At 43.9% G+C, this 17,749-nt stretch overlaps 1 protein-coding gene across 7 annotated transcripts in view; it reads right to left on the bottom strand.

The window, feature by feature from the left end:
* The window catches only part of LOC106604545 (LIM and calponin homology domains-containing protein 1), a 157,154-nt gene that overhangs the window by 87,876 nt on the left and 51,529 nt on the right, over positions 1-17,749 (bottom strand). For all 7 annotated transcript variants that reach the window (XM_045718017.2, XM_014199288.3, XM_045718015.2 and 4 more), the window contains exon 2: positions 4,123-4,193. In XM_045718017.2, the coding sequence (XP_045573973.1) occupies positions 4,123-4,193 (71 nt within the window). The remainder of the gene's footprint in view (positions 1-4,122; positions 4,194-17,749) is intronic.

Below are 17,749 nucleotides of genomic sequence, written 5' to 3'. Positions count from 1 at the left end.
CTTGGACTGCTGTCAGAGTCACAGACAGGCCTTGGACTGCTGTCAGACTCACAGACAGGCCTTGGACTGCTGTCAGACTCACAGACAGGCCTTGGACTGCTGTCAGACTCACAGACAGGCCTTGGACTGCTGTCAGACTCACAGACAGGCCTTGGACTGCTGTCAGACTCACAGACAGGCCTTGGACTGCTGTCAGACTCACAGACAGGCCTTGGACTGCTGTCAGACTCACAGACAGGCCTTGGACTGCTGTCAGACTCAGACAGACCTTGGACTGCTGTCAGAGTGACAGACAGGTCTTAAGAGACTTAAATACACACCCAGTCACACAAACACGTGACGCACGATCATACTCTATCTCAGTGTGTTAGGATGTATCTGGCTTTAGTGTATCCAGTCATGTTATTCCTGAGGAAGTGGGCATGAGTGGTTGGGATAATGTTGTCAGGTCATGATTCACAACACATTACTAACACACAGATAACTGTAGCTATAATACGTTATTGTACACAAGCACTTCTGTCAAAAACTAAATCTGTCAAAAACATGGGAAGTCACGAGACAAGACCCCCCCTTTGATGTTCTGAAACTAAACACTTAACTAAAGTACACCCCCCTCCCCACTCAAGGTAGGCTCCTCAAAAACTAAACATGAGAAAAAAGCGGGTAAGGGTGTCAAAGACAAAACAGATAACTTCCTGGTGGTCCAGCCCTTCCCTTGTTTTGAAAGCACACATGGTCCACAGGGGACATTCTCCAACTTCCTCCACTTCCTCCCAAGGTGCAATGTTTTTAAAAAGACCCTGAGGGGATCTTATCTAATCCTAGACCTGTTATTGCTGTTTCACCTGAGGAATGTTCAACAAGAGTTCCCCCTACCTGATTCCAGACCTGTTACTATGTCCTGTTGTTGAGGCATGTACAACAAGAGTTCCCCCTATCTGATTCCAGACCTGTTACTATGTCCTGTTGAGGCATGTTCAACAAGAGTTCCCCCCTATCTGATTCCAGACCTGTTACTATGTCCTGTTGAGGCATGTACAACAAGAGTTCCCCCTATCTGAATCCAGACCTGTTACTATGTCCTGTTGAGGAATGTACAACAAGAGTTCCCCCTATCTGATTCCAGACCTGTTACTATGTCCTGTTGTTGAGGAATGCACTACAATAGTTCCCCCTTTGTTCCTCATCAAAGCCAGAGCCAACGTGACATAACCATCTTGTGATAACAATAGCTGTGGTTACGACATGCCTGGAAGGCAATGTGATTCTATCTGAAACGCTGAGTGGAAGAGAGTGGAGAGGTTGAGTGGGATTGAGATGGATGGCTGCGGATGGTGTGATAGGGGAAGGGGAAGGGTTAGGTGTAAGGGAGACGCTGGTTGTTGACAAAGGTGTTTCACACATGACTGTGGTAGTAAAGAGTAAGTGGAGAAGGTGATATGTGATATTGATAATATGGTAAGATAATGCTGGTCTTTCAATGGTGGTGTTATTCATACTACTGTCCCGACTCTGCGTGGATCTCCATGACAGAAACGTGCGGCCTGATATGCATGCAATGATTTTATTGCGAGCGATTAGAAAATGACTGTATCACGTATGCACACACACAAAATGCACATACAGACAGTGTAGACAGAGTACATACAGTAGAGACCCACAATTCACTGTGAAGACTGTCAACAACCCACAGTAGGATTACCCATCTGTTTGAGTTGACCCCACTGAAGTCCCTTCATGGTCTCCAGGGGGCTGTACTGGACCCCTAGGGTGTCTGTGCACGTTACTACACTAACAGAATCCACACACTGGAATTTAGTGGGATGACCAAAACCATTAAATCTCCTAGATTGACTCCACTGCTGAAAAGGACAGGGTCATACCGTAAAGTAAAGTATGTTCTATGCACAGGACGAGGAACATGTCTGAAGGGAAGGAGGGAGACTATAGCCATAACACAGGACGAGGAACATGTCTGAAGGGAAGGAGGGAGACTAGCCATAACACAGGTGTTCCCACAATGTGAAGAATTGAGTTGAGACATTTATCGCAGGCTGGGTGGGAGGATGCATGCAATTTACACACTACAGGAAAAGGGTTGAAGACTCAATGAGTAGTTTACTGTAGTTATTGAATTGTCAATTTACTGTATCTATATTAAATAATTTATCAGAGTAGATCTAATGGGGATTCTAGAACTCTGGACCACAGTCTTTTTAAATAGAGAATAAATGATTGGTTAAGCCCCTCAGAACTGTGAATTTTTCAAATGGAAAACATATCTAGTCAATATTATAAAATGTGTATGTAATGTACAGTTAGCCTGACTAACAAAGCCAAACCCTATAGCCATAGTGACCCATTTTAGGACACTAGGCGTATGTTGCGGGTCACTACTTCACAGGAGAGCCGTTTGAACGTCAACTTAAAAAAAAAAATCAAAATGCATTTTTTGGGGGCAGAAATAACTTCTCGAACATGTGAACTTTCATGTGCCTCAATAACAAACGTGTATGCCATCCGTAAATATAAATAAAATTGTTAAATTACGAGCCCAGTAGGTTTAGCCACAGAAAAAAAAAAAAAAACATTCCCGCTAGCCATGATTGGCTGAGATAATGAGTGGGCTCGACATGCCGAGAGATGAGTTTGGATTGGTCTGCCATATAGCACGCATTCTGTCTATTTGAGCTGGTCAGTATGTGTAGGTAATCCTGTCTAATGCGGCTTTTTTGGAACTGTATCGAGTAGTAAAACTACATAAATCAGTATGATATTCAAGTATGATAGCTAAGGAGATGGAGAAAACACCTGTTTCCAGATTACATCTTCAAACTAAGGGCAACCATGGCATCCGTGACAGGAGACGCGTCCATCTATGATGTATACGGGTAAAATATTCTCGCAAGCCACATTTTCAGATATTACACGTTTCTAATTTTGACAGAAAGTAGTTCATTTCAAGTTAAAGTGTACCGTTAGATAGCTAACATTAGCTTGCTAACTCACTAGCTAACGTTACGTGTATGATCTTATTATTCGTATCTCAGTCATTTGCTTGGCTAGTTAATGTCAGCTAGCTACCATTGAACCTGATTGGTTAGCTACCTGCAGACTCATGCAGGGTAGTAACGTCATGAGTTGGGATTACGGTTCATTGTTTAGCTAGCTAGCTAGATGTCTTAACAAAAGAATCCACTATGCAAGTAACCATTTCGGATGCGTTCGTAAATTCAGTCTGGCCATCTACTCCGATTTCAGAGCACTTTCGTCTGAGTGTGCCAGAGTGCAGAATAACTGATGAATTTAGGAACGCTCAACACCTGTTGAATATGGCCGGTGTCAGTAAAAATTGTTGCCAGCAGCACAGTTACCAATACTCTGGACAACATGAAAACAGCCTAACCAGCTCTGCTAGGGCGAGGAAAATGGTCAGAGTTTGGGTGAGGGCTAAAGCTTAAGAGGGTGTGAACGATGCTGAATGGGTGTAGACAAGGAAGAGGTCTCCAGTAGGTACCAAAGCATTCAAAGGCCATTTTCTCAAAAGTGAGGTTCATCAATGTTCAAAGCAGAATTACTTTCCCATTGTTCCTCAAATGCAGTATATGATATATCATTTTGTAGCTCTGTGTCTGTGCTTTTATCCAATGTAAAAAACACAATTTCAAATGTTGCTACATAAGACCGAATCAAGTCGGTCGGTCACATATGGCCAGTAAGCCTGTAGTGTACTTAACTCACTACTGTACCACATGGTCTGGCATGCCAGGCTACTTACTGTACATTATAAACTGGGTGGTTCGAGCCCTGAACGCTGATTGGCTGGCAGCCGTGGTATATCAGACCGTAGACCACGGGTATGACAAAACATTTATTTTTACTGCTCTAATTAAGTTGGTAACCAGTTTATAACAGCAATAAGGCACCTCAGAGGTTTTTAGTAGATGGCCAATATACCGCGGCTGAGGGCTGTATCCAGGCACGCCGCGTTGCGTCGTGTTTCAGAACAGCCATATAAATGCAACTCTTATTGTGCCGAGCAGCAAAGGAAGACAGTTGAGGGTACAGCTTATGTCATGATCGTAACTTGGTGGTTTAAAAAAATGGTAAAACACTTACTCGCACAGCAGGATCCCATTCTCCAGGCCTCCCCTGAAGTCCTTGTCATTGAAGCATCTGCCTGTGACCGCCTGTCGATCAAAAAGGAAAACAAAAAGGTGTCAGTTCCCTTGTTCCTATTCAACCTCTCAGGCACTTTAGTCAGTCAGTAGTCCTGCAGTAGCTATGCCTTGTCCCCCTTCTCAGTGTACAACAGTATTTTCTAAATTCAAAGACATGAGTTATTCCTCAGTTGAAGATATAACTATAAAATGCTACATTATTTAACATTTAGCTACTTCAATAGCAATATGAAAAAGCACGGCTGGCCGAAGAGGATTAAAGAGAAGGTACAGTGAACTGACAATCACACGTCCACTGTGCTACTGTACATCAACGTCCATAAACCAAAAACCCCTCTGTGGGAAACAGGCTTCAAACACAATAGCCTTTGTACCTGGTGCTTCAAAACTTTTCCTCCGCAAATCTCCAGAGAAAAACTCCAGAGCAAAGAGGAAAGAACAAGAAACTAGAAAGGTTATCCAGTCACCCTCGCTCATTGACAGGGCTAACTAACAAGCTGTACGTTAACAAGCTTGACGTAAGCTGCCATCATCCCCACCAAATGGCTCTCTGGGGCTGTTCCAGGCCTGTAATTGGATGTGACACAGGGGATTTATCTCTCGTAGTACTCCAGTAGCGCTTGCATGACTGGGCTAAGTCTAAATGTGTCACTGTGGTCTAAGGCTCGAAATAGGACATGTGGATGCATATGCTTGACTGTTTTGTTCAAATGTACATTTGTATATCCAAAGATGACAATGATTCTATACTTCAGACTAGTTGCAGGTTGAAAATCATAGAAGAGCATCTAAAAAGCTCCTCTCAATTTCAAACTGAGTAACACTTGGAGAATGCATGGACTGATGTCAGCACACAACTCACAATCGAAACCTAGTCAAGTTAGAGTACCTTGACCTGTTGACCCGGCCCCGGTTTCCCAAAAGCATCTGAAGGCTAAGTTCATCGTTAGTACATTCGTAGGAGCATCGTTAAATCTCAGAGCTGTTTTCCAAAACCATAGTTACTAAAGTTGCACTTGAAAATGCTGGTAATCTAACACCTGCCTCAGACCACTCGTAGAACAGCTAAGTGCGTCGTAAGATGCTTTTTTGCCCTCCCACTTTATACACAGAAGATCTCCGCTAAACATAGAATCACACGGTTTATCCGTCTCTCTGTGACTGCCAATAACTTCAGAACAAAGTTGACTACAAATACAACGTTTCCAATGTCTTAGCAATTGATACAAACAACCGACGTATAAACAATATGCTTCAAATGACAACCCGAGATGACTGCATTCTTTCGATCCTATCAGTATCAAAACATTCTCCAACAACGCACTTAGCGACCGCTCTCTCTGCATGGTGTTTTGGGAAACAGATGTTACATCTTCGGCCGTTGTGGGAAAGATACATTGTTAACACATTCATATGCCTAAATTCCATCGCCATTGGGAAACCGAACCCTGGAATGATGTGTATACAAGGACATCCTCCTCACACACACACACCCACACACATCCTGCCAAAAACATTGGTTTACAACAACACACACACACACACTAATTACAACCGTCTTACTTAAATATCAGCAGCACTTAATAAACAACCTCCCTTCATTCAAAAATCACCTCTAATCTCCCCGTTGTAAGTGTGTAACAGTCTTGCTTCCGTCTCTCTCCTTGAAGCAACCTGGACATGAACCAGGGACTCTGAACACACAACTGGCTCCCATGAAGCATCGTTACCTATCGCTCCACAAAAGCCACAGCCCTTGCAGAACCACTACTTCTAGGTATCAGAGAAAGTGACGCCCCCGATTGAAACGCCACTAGCGCACACCGCTAACTAGCTATCCATTTCACACAGGTTAGAAGTGCAAGACCAATTTTTATTTTTTATTTTTTTGAGGCGCATAGTAAACATAGCCATTTAAAAAAGTGGAGCTCTTCGGATGGTTCTTTTTGGAAGCTAAAAATGTACAGGATTAAATTCCCTGACTGGTCCCGTTACATTTATTTGCACAGCTGTGGAAAAGGTGTGAGGATACGGATACACAACGACTAGCTGGCTGGGGTGTGCATTTCTGTCAGTTCTTTGGCTCGTTTGGACGGCGTACAAAAAGAAATGGACTGCTGTATGACAGTGAGTAGTCCAATATGTTGATGTGTTTGGTGGCAGGGAAACAAGGCCAACTGCCTTGTGTATGTGTGCTGACATTGGGCCCTTTCACTAATACTATTCACAGCGGGGGCTAAGAATAGTGAACCAGGCATTGTCTGTCCATTGACTACACAAAACTGATGAGAGACAACATTCTAGTGGAGGTCTGTGTCACTGTGTGAGCTCCAAACATCCTAACACTAAACTGTCAAAAAGCAGATAGTCCACATTATGAGCATTTCATTTATAATTGCTGTATAGTTTTCAGTGTTTAATAATACAGTGCAATGTCGATTTATACAGTGTCATTTTGAGAGAACAGGTTTCTTCCAGTTCAGATTCAACAGTAAAGTATCAGCCTATATTTGTTTAATACAGCAGAATATTTCGCTGTAGTGAGGATGACGATGATACAGCGACGTCTGATATATTTCTTTGTTAAAATTTTTGGTAATGGCAGTGTCTGCAAGGCTTGAATAATGTCAAACTGGCTGTCCACTGATTCATCTGATGCGGTAACCTCTAACTCAAGACCTAGAGGGCATCAGCAGATTGTTCAGTTTATGAAACACAGCTGAGACCTGGTAAGGAAGACGGTAGAATTTGCCCAGGCCTTTGGCCGACCAACACACCCTGGCTTACCTCATCATAGGGGCTTCTGGCTGGCGCAACCAGGGGGCCTGATCTCTAACAGGCTTCTCCTGGCTAATATAGCCCCTGTGGGACTTTTATCAGGAAGCCACGGCAGTAAAAGGTGAATTTGTTCCTAGCACACCAAGGGAGGGTCCATAGACTGGAGCTATACTGTACTGACAGGTTCAATCGAAATAAACACACATTTTCCTGAAAAAAATTTACTCGGGGTCCAGCATCCAGGAGAGTTTGACCCCAAAGTCCAATAGTCTAGTTCAAAGACTAAAACCCTTTAGTCTCGTTCGATAAATGCATCCATCTGACAAATTTCCTCAAATTACCTCTCATTTAGATGGAAACATAGACCGAAACTCAGTAATGGGGAGTTATTCTGACCATGTGACCAAGGTCGCAGCCAGTGTCCATGCCCAGTGAAGTTGCTGGTAACTTTTGGACCCCAGGTTTCAAAACAGCGGGGTCATCTGAGGGGGCTCAATTAGACTGTGGAATGTGTTGCCTTTGTTGTCTCCAGCGGAATGCGGCACGATGCTTGTTGTCCAAAATGCTAGGCCGCATTGTTCCACAAACAATAATTGTTTCTCTTACTTCCCATCCCCATGGACCCCTTTAATGACCAAACAGAAGCGATTCTCATGGTTTCGTATCCAAGTGTATCAGTTCCAGTACTTTCTCATGCTCGCTGGGAGGAAGGCTCCATTGGAGCAAAACAGCATAGACATACTTTTAAAGGAAGCAACAGAAAAGCTTTGCTCTTTATCCCGAGCCAGGAAAACCAAGGACTCTAAAGAGTAAATCGACAAAGGCCTTGTTCTACTTTGATGACTTCAAGTGTCCTAGATCTGAGGAGCCTGGGAAATGTGTTCCCCCAAAGGAGAAGCAGTTTGTGATTATTTGTTGCTTCTGAAGAAATGTCTGGTCTGGTTGTTCAAGCCAAGCACAGGGAACGAGCAATGAAACATGAGGTATTGCTTGCTTTCCATCCTGGCTAATCCAATCTACAATATTATTAGCCATACAATGTCAAAGAAAATCCATTAGAAACAAAATTGCATAACAAAATGGACTGAGGCCTCTATCAAAATAGACAAGGTATACTATTCTACCTGCAGTTCAAATTCAAGTTCAAATTCAGATCCAGTGCTCAAGACATCCAAACTTCTCTAGACAAAATCCTTAGTGACATGAGACCAATCCGAGGGCCAACTTTTTCCTGAACAGATGCCTCTCTGGACCCCTAGGGCCCAGCCATTGAAAACAGATCAATTACATCCCAACAGTAATCTCTGGAGCATTTCCCTGGAAGGCTACCTGTCGCAAATTAATAACCGGTAACTCCAGGTTTTTGTGACTGCAGGAGTGCAAAACCCTTTTTACCATGATACCGAGGCAAAGCATGTTCCACCTGTTCCAGAGTTGACAGCTGTTCACTCCATTGCTCATAAACAAACAGAGACGTGCGCTCCTCGAAACTGCATGTCGTGGTCTGTTTTGTCAAATGTGATCTACCATTCAGGTTTTTTGTCTGCATAATCCTGACTACCTTACATCATGCACATCAAAAACTCACACACATACAGCTGAAGTCGGAAGTACGTTCACCTCTAGGAGACAGAACGCGTCTCCTTCCTGAGCGGTATGATGGCTGCATGGTCCCATGGTGTTTATACTTGCATACTATTGTTTGTACAGATGAACGTGGTACCTTCAGCCATTAGGAAATTGCTCCCAAGGATGAACCAGACTTGTGGAGGTCTACAAATTTTTTTTCCTGAGGTCTTGGCTGATTTCTTTTGATTTTCCCATGATGTCAAGCAAAAAGGCACAGAGTTTGAACGTAGGCCTTGAAATACATCCACAAGTACACCTCCAATTGACTCAAATGATGTCAATTAGCCTATCAGAAGCTTCTAAAGCCATGACATCATTTTCTGGAATTTTCCAAGCTGTTTAAAGGCACAGTCAACTCAGTGTATGTAAACTTCTGACCCACTGGAATTATAAGTGAAATAATCTGTCTGTAAACAATTGTTGGAAAAATTACTTGTGTCATGCACACTTTAGATGTCCTAACCGACTTGCCAAAACTATAGTTTGTTAACAAGAAATTTGTGGAGTGGTTGAAAATCGAGTTTTAATGACTCCAACCTAACTGTATGTAAAATTCCGACTTCAACTGTACACGTACAGATGTGGGATCTTAAATTTGTTCACTTTTTTGTTGCTGAGAATTTTCCTGCGCCTCAGAAAATGCAGATGACCTTCGTGATTTACTTAAATTCACTGAAAACCAGCACTAAAACAGTTATATTAACAGTATTCCATTTTTCCATGAAGCATACTTTTGTCCAGCTAATAGCCTAACCACAGATCAAGCAACATTATGGACTAAACATTCAAATACTGTTGCTGCAGGATTATTTTGCTACGACAATACTAGTCAAAATAAGATCCTATACATGTACACTGGCCACCGACCAATACTCATTGTAATTTGAAAAACATGACAAAACATTGCACATCTATGGAAACATTGTGACTACCAAGTTTTACCAATATATAGCTACAATAAAAATCTCTGGACCCCTCTCACACCATCCCTGCCCTCCCTTGGCCTAGAGACAAATGTCAACATGTCTACACTGTCAGAACCTAAAAGGGCTCTTCGGCTGTCCCCATAGGAGAACACTTTGAAGAACCCTTTTTAGCTCCAGGTAGAACCCTTTTAGGTTCCATGTAGAAGCCTTTCCAGAGGGTTCTACATGGAACCAAAAAAAGGGTTCTCCTATGTGGACAGCTGCAGAACCCCTTTGGAACCCTTTTTTCTAAGAGTGTACAGTACAATAAAACACATCCAAGGACACCAACATCATCGTATTGTGGATCATCAGTTTTTAGGAATTCCATGCGTTGGGGCCTCTCTTTAGGGTTTGTCAAACCATTTGGGGCTTCAACAGTTCAGCCAAAGGGCAAGAGAGGGATTTGTCTAGGATCCACCATCCAAAACTTTCCACACGCTGCCACTCTCAAAGGAAACCAACTGTCTTTGGATGTCTAGCAGCTAGCCCCCTCTATTGTGACTATGGGCTGGATGCCCTGGGGCTTGACACATATATTATAGACTGGAGCGGGAGGGAGTTAGGGGTTCAATGTCGCAGTTAGTGGCTGTGCTTGCTGCCACCACTGTGGTAACTCAGGGGGCAGCTGTTAACTTTAAGGAGACTTCGCAGCACTACAGTGGGTGAGAATAGACGACACATCTCCGCCACAGCTGCCCTCCTCTACGGTCCCAAAGGCTGCTGGGAAAGCGGTTGGCGGCTGGAGGATTCTGGCCTACTTTCTGCTTTTAGCACTAGCCCAGTGGTGCTATTCTATTATATTAAGGAATGGGAGAAAGAGGGGGATGAGGAGGGAGAGGTGAAGAAGAGCTAGCCTCGTTTGGTAGTAGAAATGCATAACCCCTTGGCAAGAATTGGTTAACATTTCCAACAGTTCCCTCTCTCTCTATTTTTTGAATTTGCAAAAGGTAATCAACATACATTTTAACCCAGATTTGAACCACTAATCAACGAAAGGGTCACAGATCAACAAAAGGGTTGTTGCCCAACTGATGGACTAACTGACAGCTGGGAGACGAGACTGAATTGCAAAATTATTATTTTGAAAGAGTGTGATTGAGAGCAGCAAAGCCATATTTTTTCAACCAGAACACTATCCAAATGCCTGTGGTCTCATTTTTCAGTGAAAGGTCAACGCAGTTTCATTCCTTCCCTCCGAGCCCTCGGAAACTATTGGCCAGGCCTCCCGTCAAGGAGTGAATTTCCATAAAACTGAAAAATGAGACGCTTTTTCCCCCACAGCTTTATGATATTTCCCCTGTTCTGCTGCCCCTCCCTCCCTCCTGTTCAAACAAAACACAATGGAAGGAAGATGCAAGGCTAGCGACTTAGCTTTAGCGTGTGGTGAACAGGGATGAGCTTCAATATACTGTCATCACATTCGCGCCTACGGCGCAGGAAGAGGAGAGAGGCTAGACCATCTGGAGAGAATGTGTAGGCCTGTAAAACTTGTATCTTCTTTGTCTACTTTGGGATCATTGATGTGGTCTTGGCAGAGACTGTATCAGATTTAGAAACTGGTCCTTAGGCTTGCTGCAGGTCTATATAGTAAATCACCCAAGTGGATGTCAAAAGTATTTAGAGGCTACCATGCAATAGATACAAGCTAACACAGTGAGCGCACATTTAAAAGTTCGGACAGGAATACTTGCTAAACAGCTGGGTAACATTGCCTCACAGCCCTGAACTGTGCATTTTTTTAAATACCATAAACCTCACAATGCGATATATTTATGTCTTAACTGTTCTTTTACAATGTCCTTGAGAAGGCAGAGAAACACAGTCTTCAGCCTACCTCTATATGAGCCTAAACATTTACAGTACATATACGCATCTAGATTTTTATGCAGGACTTGAGCAGGAGTCAGCTCTGAGGAAACGCCAGAGGCTTAAATCAACTAAACCACAACACAGGCGTGCCAAAAGGATCATCGCAGGTAATGACAGTTAATGGAGCACCATTACTGTGGTATTACAGTTGCAAAGTCAAAACAGTCTGTAAATCCCTCACTAAGACACACCAATAGAAGGCTTGCCATAAAAAAAAAACACAGCTACTGATTGAGAAATTAGGATATGGTTTATTTGAGTGTGTGCAATTTATCTAGGCCTAGAGGTCAGATTTTATACTGTATACTGTGCAACTGTTTGTAAATGTCATAAAAGGATGCTGTGCCTTCAAAAACCACACATACACACAATAGTAATCTCTCCTGGCAAAAGCACAACTAAATGTAAAATGTGTGATCATGAAACGTTGAACTTTTTCACTATGAAGTAGTCGTAAGGGGTGGATGCATGCAAGGGATAGAACGGTGCACAATAGACTACAGTTGAACGCCACCAGCCTGCTTCTCCCGTTACACCCTAACCACATGAGCTATATTGGGTGACAACACTCCATTCCCTTGATTTATATCATGATTTATGTGGAGCACAACAGTAGAGAGAGACAAACACACCAACAAGGTAGAGTCTGCTATAATGTTAAAGTCGTTTATTTTGTCACTTTTTTTATTGAACTTTTATTTGGACAGGGACTCAACACTGAGTCCAATGGTCTCATTTCCAGGTGAGGCCTATGTACACAATACACATCGAGATACAATATACACACACAAAACTACACATGCATAAATAGAGAAAAATATGCAAAAACACAATCATTTACTGTTGATTACATCGGGGAAAATACTATTTATTATTTATGGTACTATACTAAATGTAAGTATATGAACATGCCACATTTTCATCTATCCTGAGACAGTAGGTTTAGATTATTTTCCCAATTTGTCTGGATAAATACAGCCACAAATATAATGGTAGCAATGTGAGAAAACCGTCTAGTTATTAAAATTGAGGCATCAGAGTTCGTAACCTTCCTAGATTCTCATTTAATCTCCTCAGGTCCTGGTCCCTCAGAAATTGCCCAATGGTAAATTCTACCATGTAGAATTAGTAGTACCCAGCATAGTTCATCTCCCAGCATAGTTCATCTGGTTTATGTGAACAGCTGAATTATACATGTATTCTATATTCTACAGTCATATTGTGGGAAAGCAGGCAGAAAACAGTGTTGTGTTTCTTTGCTGATATAGTCTGGTACAAATTTACTCTGCTACTCCCAAGTTTCCAACCATCACTGTAAATCTAGAAGATGGCTGTCGAGGAACACGACACACACACCTATAAATAAATCAACCACAGCACTGAGAGGTTTGAGAATGCAAAACCAGATTGAGCTCACCATACAACCCAGACGATTTATAGACTCCTTCAACATCATTCATCAACAATATGGCTATAAAACATATTTAGAAATATATGAATGCCTTCAATGTAGTGAGAGTTGGCCTGTTGACTTGAAGCTGAATTTGATGTCAGTTCTTGCTGGCTACGCTAAATTGTCACCGTATACACACACATGGTTGACAAATGGATGGTATGTTTGGCTGTGTGTGTGTGTGTGTGTGTGTGTGTGTGTGAGTGTGTGTGTGTGTGTGTGTGTGGCCAAAATTTGACCGGCATAACTTTTATTTCCCTCACATTGAAATATGCACTATGCAGAAATCGCTTTGCCATTTCCTGGATGCTAAAATTCCTGGATGCTAAAATGAGAATGGCAGATCTATAACACACATTTCTATGTGAATTTGGTCAGGTCTTCCAAAAAGTTACATATTACAGCTTTAATAAATGTACCGGACCCATATGCATCGGTTGTGTAACCTGATTAGGGCATCCACCCACAGTTCTCAGAATGACAGAAATCCCACTTAGTTTATGCTAATTCATCGAATCTCGGATGCAACGGTGTGAGTCATTCTTACTGAATTCCGATAAGCAACTTGAAGATGTTAAAATACTTAGGCGGCGCGTCCATGAGGCTATGGGAAGCTAAGCTTTCCCTAAAATAAATAAAATTGCAAAAATTATATAGCCTAATTAGCTTACTCCTGTCTATACAGAAATAAATAAAATCTTTCAAAATAGGCTGCCACACTAGTAAGCAGGATTTGGCTTCTTAAAAAAAAACGATATAGTCAGAAGGGCCCGCAATTTGGGCAGAGCAAGCGGCAAATACCAAATAGATGATTGTTGAGACGTGACGGTCAGTGAAAAGCAGACAGACCCTGCAAGGCATATCGCTATATGTAAAAATACAATCGAAAAGTAGTATTTTATTGGCACCAGCGGAGAACATCGGCCATATTCCCGGTGAGTGTGCATATTCAATGTCTTTATCAATGGGTTAGTGCCACTTTTGTTTTTGGACAATCATTTCCTCCTCCAGGTTAGATGGATATCCTATTGTATTTGTGTCTCCCCTTTTCGTAGGCCGACTCAGACAGCATTGTTTCTATTCATCTGTTTGTCAGTGACAGCAGAGTACACCTCCGTGTAATTTTTGTCGTGTTAAAAAAGATTCTGCTAATGTCTCCGGTCATATAAAGTGTAGTAGAATTGCATCAAATGTGTTTATAAAAAGGCCAACATTTTCCTGTGCAAAGGAAGGTGAAGAAATGTAGACATATGAATAGGCTAAAATGCATCATGCATCATTTCGGACTGGGATCTCTTTTTCTCCCAGACCATTGGCCGGTGCCAATTTTATCTATCTGCTTCTCTTTCTTTTTTTATTGGCCAAAAGCCAGCTATTACCGGCTAAAGGAAACCCTGTTGCATGTGTGCTGTCAGGTCTAGTTGCTAAATGTCTGACTTCTGAGAGATCGCAAGGATCAACATGCTCTTGGAGCACAGAATCTCCCCTTAACTTTGTCATGCCTGTCATTCAGCATAGGACATTCGGAAAGTATCAGTATTTGATTTTTTCCACATTTTGTTACGTTACATCATTATTCTAAAATGTATTAAATTGTATTAATCCATCAACCTACACACAATACCCCTTAATGACAAAAACAGTAGATTTGTTCATTTTTGCAAATGTATGTAAAAAAACTTAACTGAAATATGACATTTACATAAGTATTCAGACACTTTACTCAGTACTTTGTTGAAGCACAATTGACAGCGATTACAGCCTCGAATCTTCTTGGGTATGACGCTACAAGCATGGCACACCTGTATTTGGGGAGTTTCTCCCATTCTTCTCTGCATATCCTCTCAAGCTCTGTCAGGTTGGATGGGGAGCGTCGCTGCAAAGCTATTTTCAGGTCTCTCCAGAGATGTTTGATCGGGTTCAAGTCCGGGCTCTGGCTGGGCCACTCAAGGACATTGAGAGACTTGACCCGAAGCCACTCCTGCGTTGTCTTGGCTGTGTGCTTAGGGTGGTTGTCCTGTTGGAAGGTGAACCTTGGCCTCAGTCTGAGGTCCTGAGCACTTTCATCAAGGATCTCTCTGCACTTTGCTCCGTTCATCTTTCTCTCGATCCTGACTAGTCTCCCGGTCCCTGCCGCTGAACAACATCCCCACAGCATGATGCTGTCACCACCATGCTTCACCGGAGGGATGGTGGCAGGTTTCCTCCAGACGTGACGCTTGGCATTCAGGCCAAAGAGTTCAATTTTGGTTTCATCAGACCAGAGAATCTTGTTTCTCATGGTCTGAGTCTCCTTTACGTGCCTTTTGGCAAACGCCAAGTGGGCTGTCACGTGCCTTTTACTGAGGAGTGGCTTCCGTCTGGCCAGTCTACCATGAAGGCCTGATTGGTGGGGTGCTGCAGAAATGGTTGTCCTTCTGGAAGGTTATCCCATCTCTACAGAGGAACACTAGAGCTCTGTCAGAATGACCATCGGGTTCTTTGTCACCTTCCTGACCAAGGTCCTTCTCCCCCAATTGCTCAGTTTGACAGGCGGCCAGCTCTAGGAAGAGTCTTGGTGGTTCCAAACTTCTTCCCTTTAACGGAAGAATGATGGAGGCCACTGTGTTCTTGGGGATATTCAATGCTGCAGAATTGTTTTAGTGCCCTTCCCCAGAATCTGTGCCTCAACACAATCCTGTCTCTGAGCTCTACGGACAATTACTTCGACCTTATGCCTTGGTTTTTGCTCTGACATGCACTGTCAACTGTGGGACCATATATAGACAGGTGTGTGCCTTTCCAAATCATGTCCAATCAATTTAATTTACCACTGGTGGACTCCAATCAAGCTGTAGAAACATCTCAAAGATGATCAATGGAAACAGGATGCACCTGAGCTTAATTTTGAGTTTCACAGCAAAGGGTCTGAATACTTATGTAAATAAGGAATTTTGGTTTTTAACACATTTGTAAAACTTCAGAAAAACCTGGTTTCGCTTTGTCATTATGGGGCACTTTTTTTTAATCCATTTTAGGATAAGGCTGTAACGTAACAAAATGTGGAAAAAGGGACGGTTCTGAATACTTTCCGAATGCACTGTATCTCTCCTTCCTCATCTAAGTGCCACACCCTGATCTGTTTTACCTGTCTTGTACTTGTCTCCACCCCCCTCCAGGTGTCGCCCATCTTTCATAGTTTCCCTGGTTCTGACCATTCTGCCTGCACTGACCCGAGCCTGCCTGCCGTTCTGTACCTGCCTGACTCTGACCCGTTTACGAACCTCTGCATGTCCTGACCCCAAGCCTACCTCCTGTTCTGTACCTTATTGACTCTGCCCTGGATTACGGACCTCTGCCTGCCTTTGACCTGTCTTTTGCCTGCCCCCTGTCTGGGTCAATAAGCATCTGTGACTCTAGCTGTCTGCATCTGGGTCTTATCCTGAGTTCTGATAGTACGAACTGGCCATGACTGACCCAGCAGTCACAGACCAGCTCTCCCTGCAAGGAGCCACCATATGAAGACACGAGGAGTTACTGCAATGTCTTATGGAGGGACTCCATACCCTGGCAGAGCGCCATGACCAGGCGTTCAATTCATTGCTGGAGCAATTCCGGGGATTCCCCACTGGGCAGCGGGTCACACTCGTAATCTCCCAGCCTACCCCAGTGTCCCGTGAACCCTGCTTACCTCCTCCGGAGCACTACACTGGAGATCCCGGAACCTGCCGGGCTTATCTCCCAGTGTGCCCTCATTTTCGAGCTGCAGCCTTCTTCGTTCCCCTCGGCCCGCTCGAGGATAGCGTACATCATACCGCTGATGTATGGGAGGGCACTCGCCTGGGCCACGGCGGTGTGGGAGCAACAGTTCGCCGTCTGCCTCAGTCTGGAGGAGTTCATGGAGGAAGTTTGGAAAGTGTTTGATTCTCCGTTGCCCGGGAGAGAGGCTGCTCATAAGCTGCTCCAGCTACGTCCAGACTCCCGTGGTGTGGCAGACTACGCAGTGGATTTTCGCACGCTGGCAGATGAGAGTGCCTGGAAACTGGAAGTATTGTTCGACATGTTCCTTCATGGATTATCGGATGTGATCAAAGATGAGCTCGCAGCCTGGGAGCTGCCCATGGACCTTGACTGGCTCATAGCCTGGATCGATGGGCGGCTTCGAGAACATAGGAGGGAGAGGGAATATGTGCCCTTTCACTCTTGCTTGCCCTCGATTCCCACCTCGCCTCCGAAGACCCCCAGAGACCCCAGAAGTCTACATGTCCAAGTGAACCCGACTTCACCCGAGTTCTCTCGGGATTCACCGAGGGCTGCCAACTAGCCTCCTTCGGAGTCCATGCATCTAGGCAAGGCTAGATTGAATCCGGTTGAGCGTTTACACCGACTCCACACCCAGAGCTGTCTATATTGTGGAGCTACGGGACATTTCGTAGCTACCTGCCCATTAAAAACCCAGGCTCATCAAAAAGGGGTGAGTACTCTGGTGGGGCAGAACTTTCCCTCTCCCCTTACTCGGACCCGTTTCCATGCCATCCTGCTGTGGGGGAACAAGTCGAAATCTCTCCGGGTACTCATCGACTCTGGGGCCGATGAGTTTTTTGGACGCTACCCTGGCGTCCGAGCTAGGCATCCCCACTCAGCCCCTCTCCATTCCCATGGACGTTAGAGCGCTGGACGGGCGTTCTATAGGCTGGGTCACCCACAATACCACCCCCATCAACCTACGTGTGTCAGGGAACCACAGAGAGATGATACAATTCCTGCTTATTAAGTCTCCTCAGGTTCACACGGTATTGGGATTCCCTTGGCTCCAGCGACACAATCCCCTTATTGACTGGTCCTGCTGGTGCCATCAACAGAGAATCAAACACCTTCCGAACTTCCTC

Source organism: Salmo salar, chromosome 05, assembly GCF_965601325.2.
Source record: "Salmo salar chromosome 05, fSalSal1, whole genome shotgun sequence".
NCBI lineage: Eukaryota > Metazoa > Chordata > Actinopteri > Salmoniformes > Salmonidae > Salmo > Salmo salar.
This window is presented reverse-complemented; position numbering and strand designations above follow the sequence as displayed.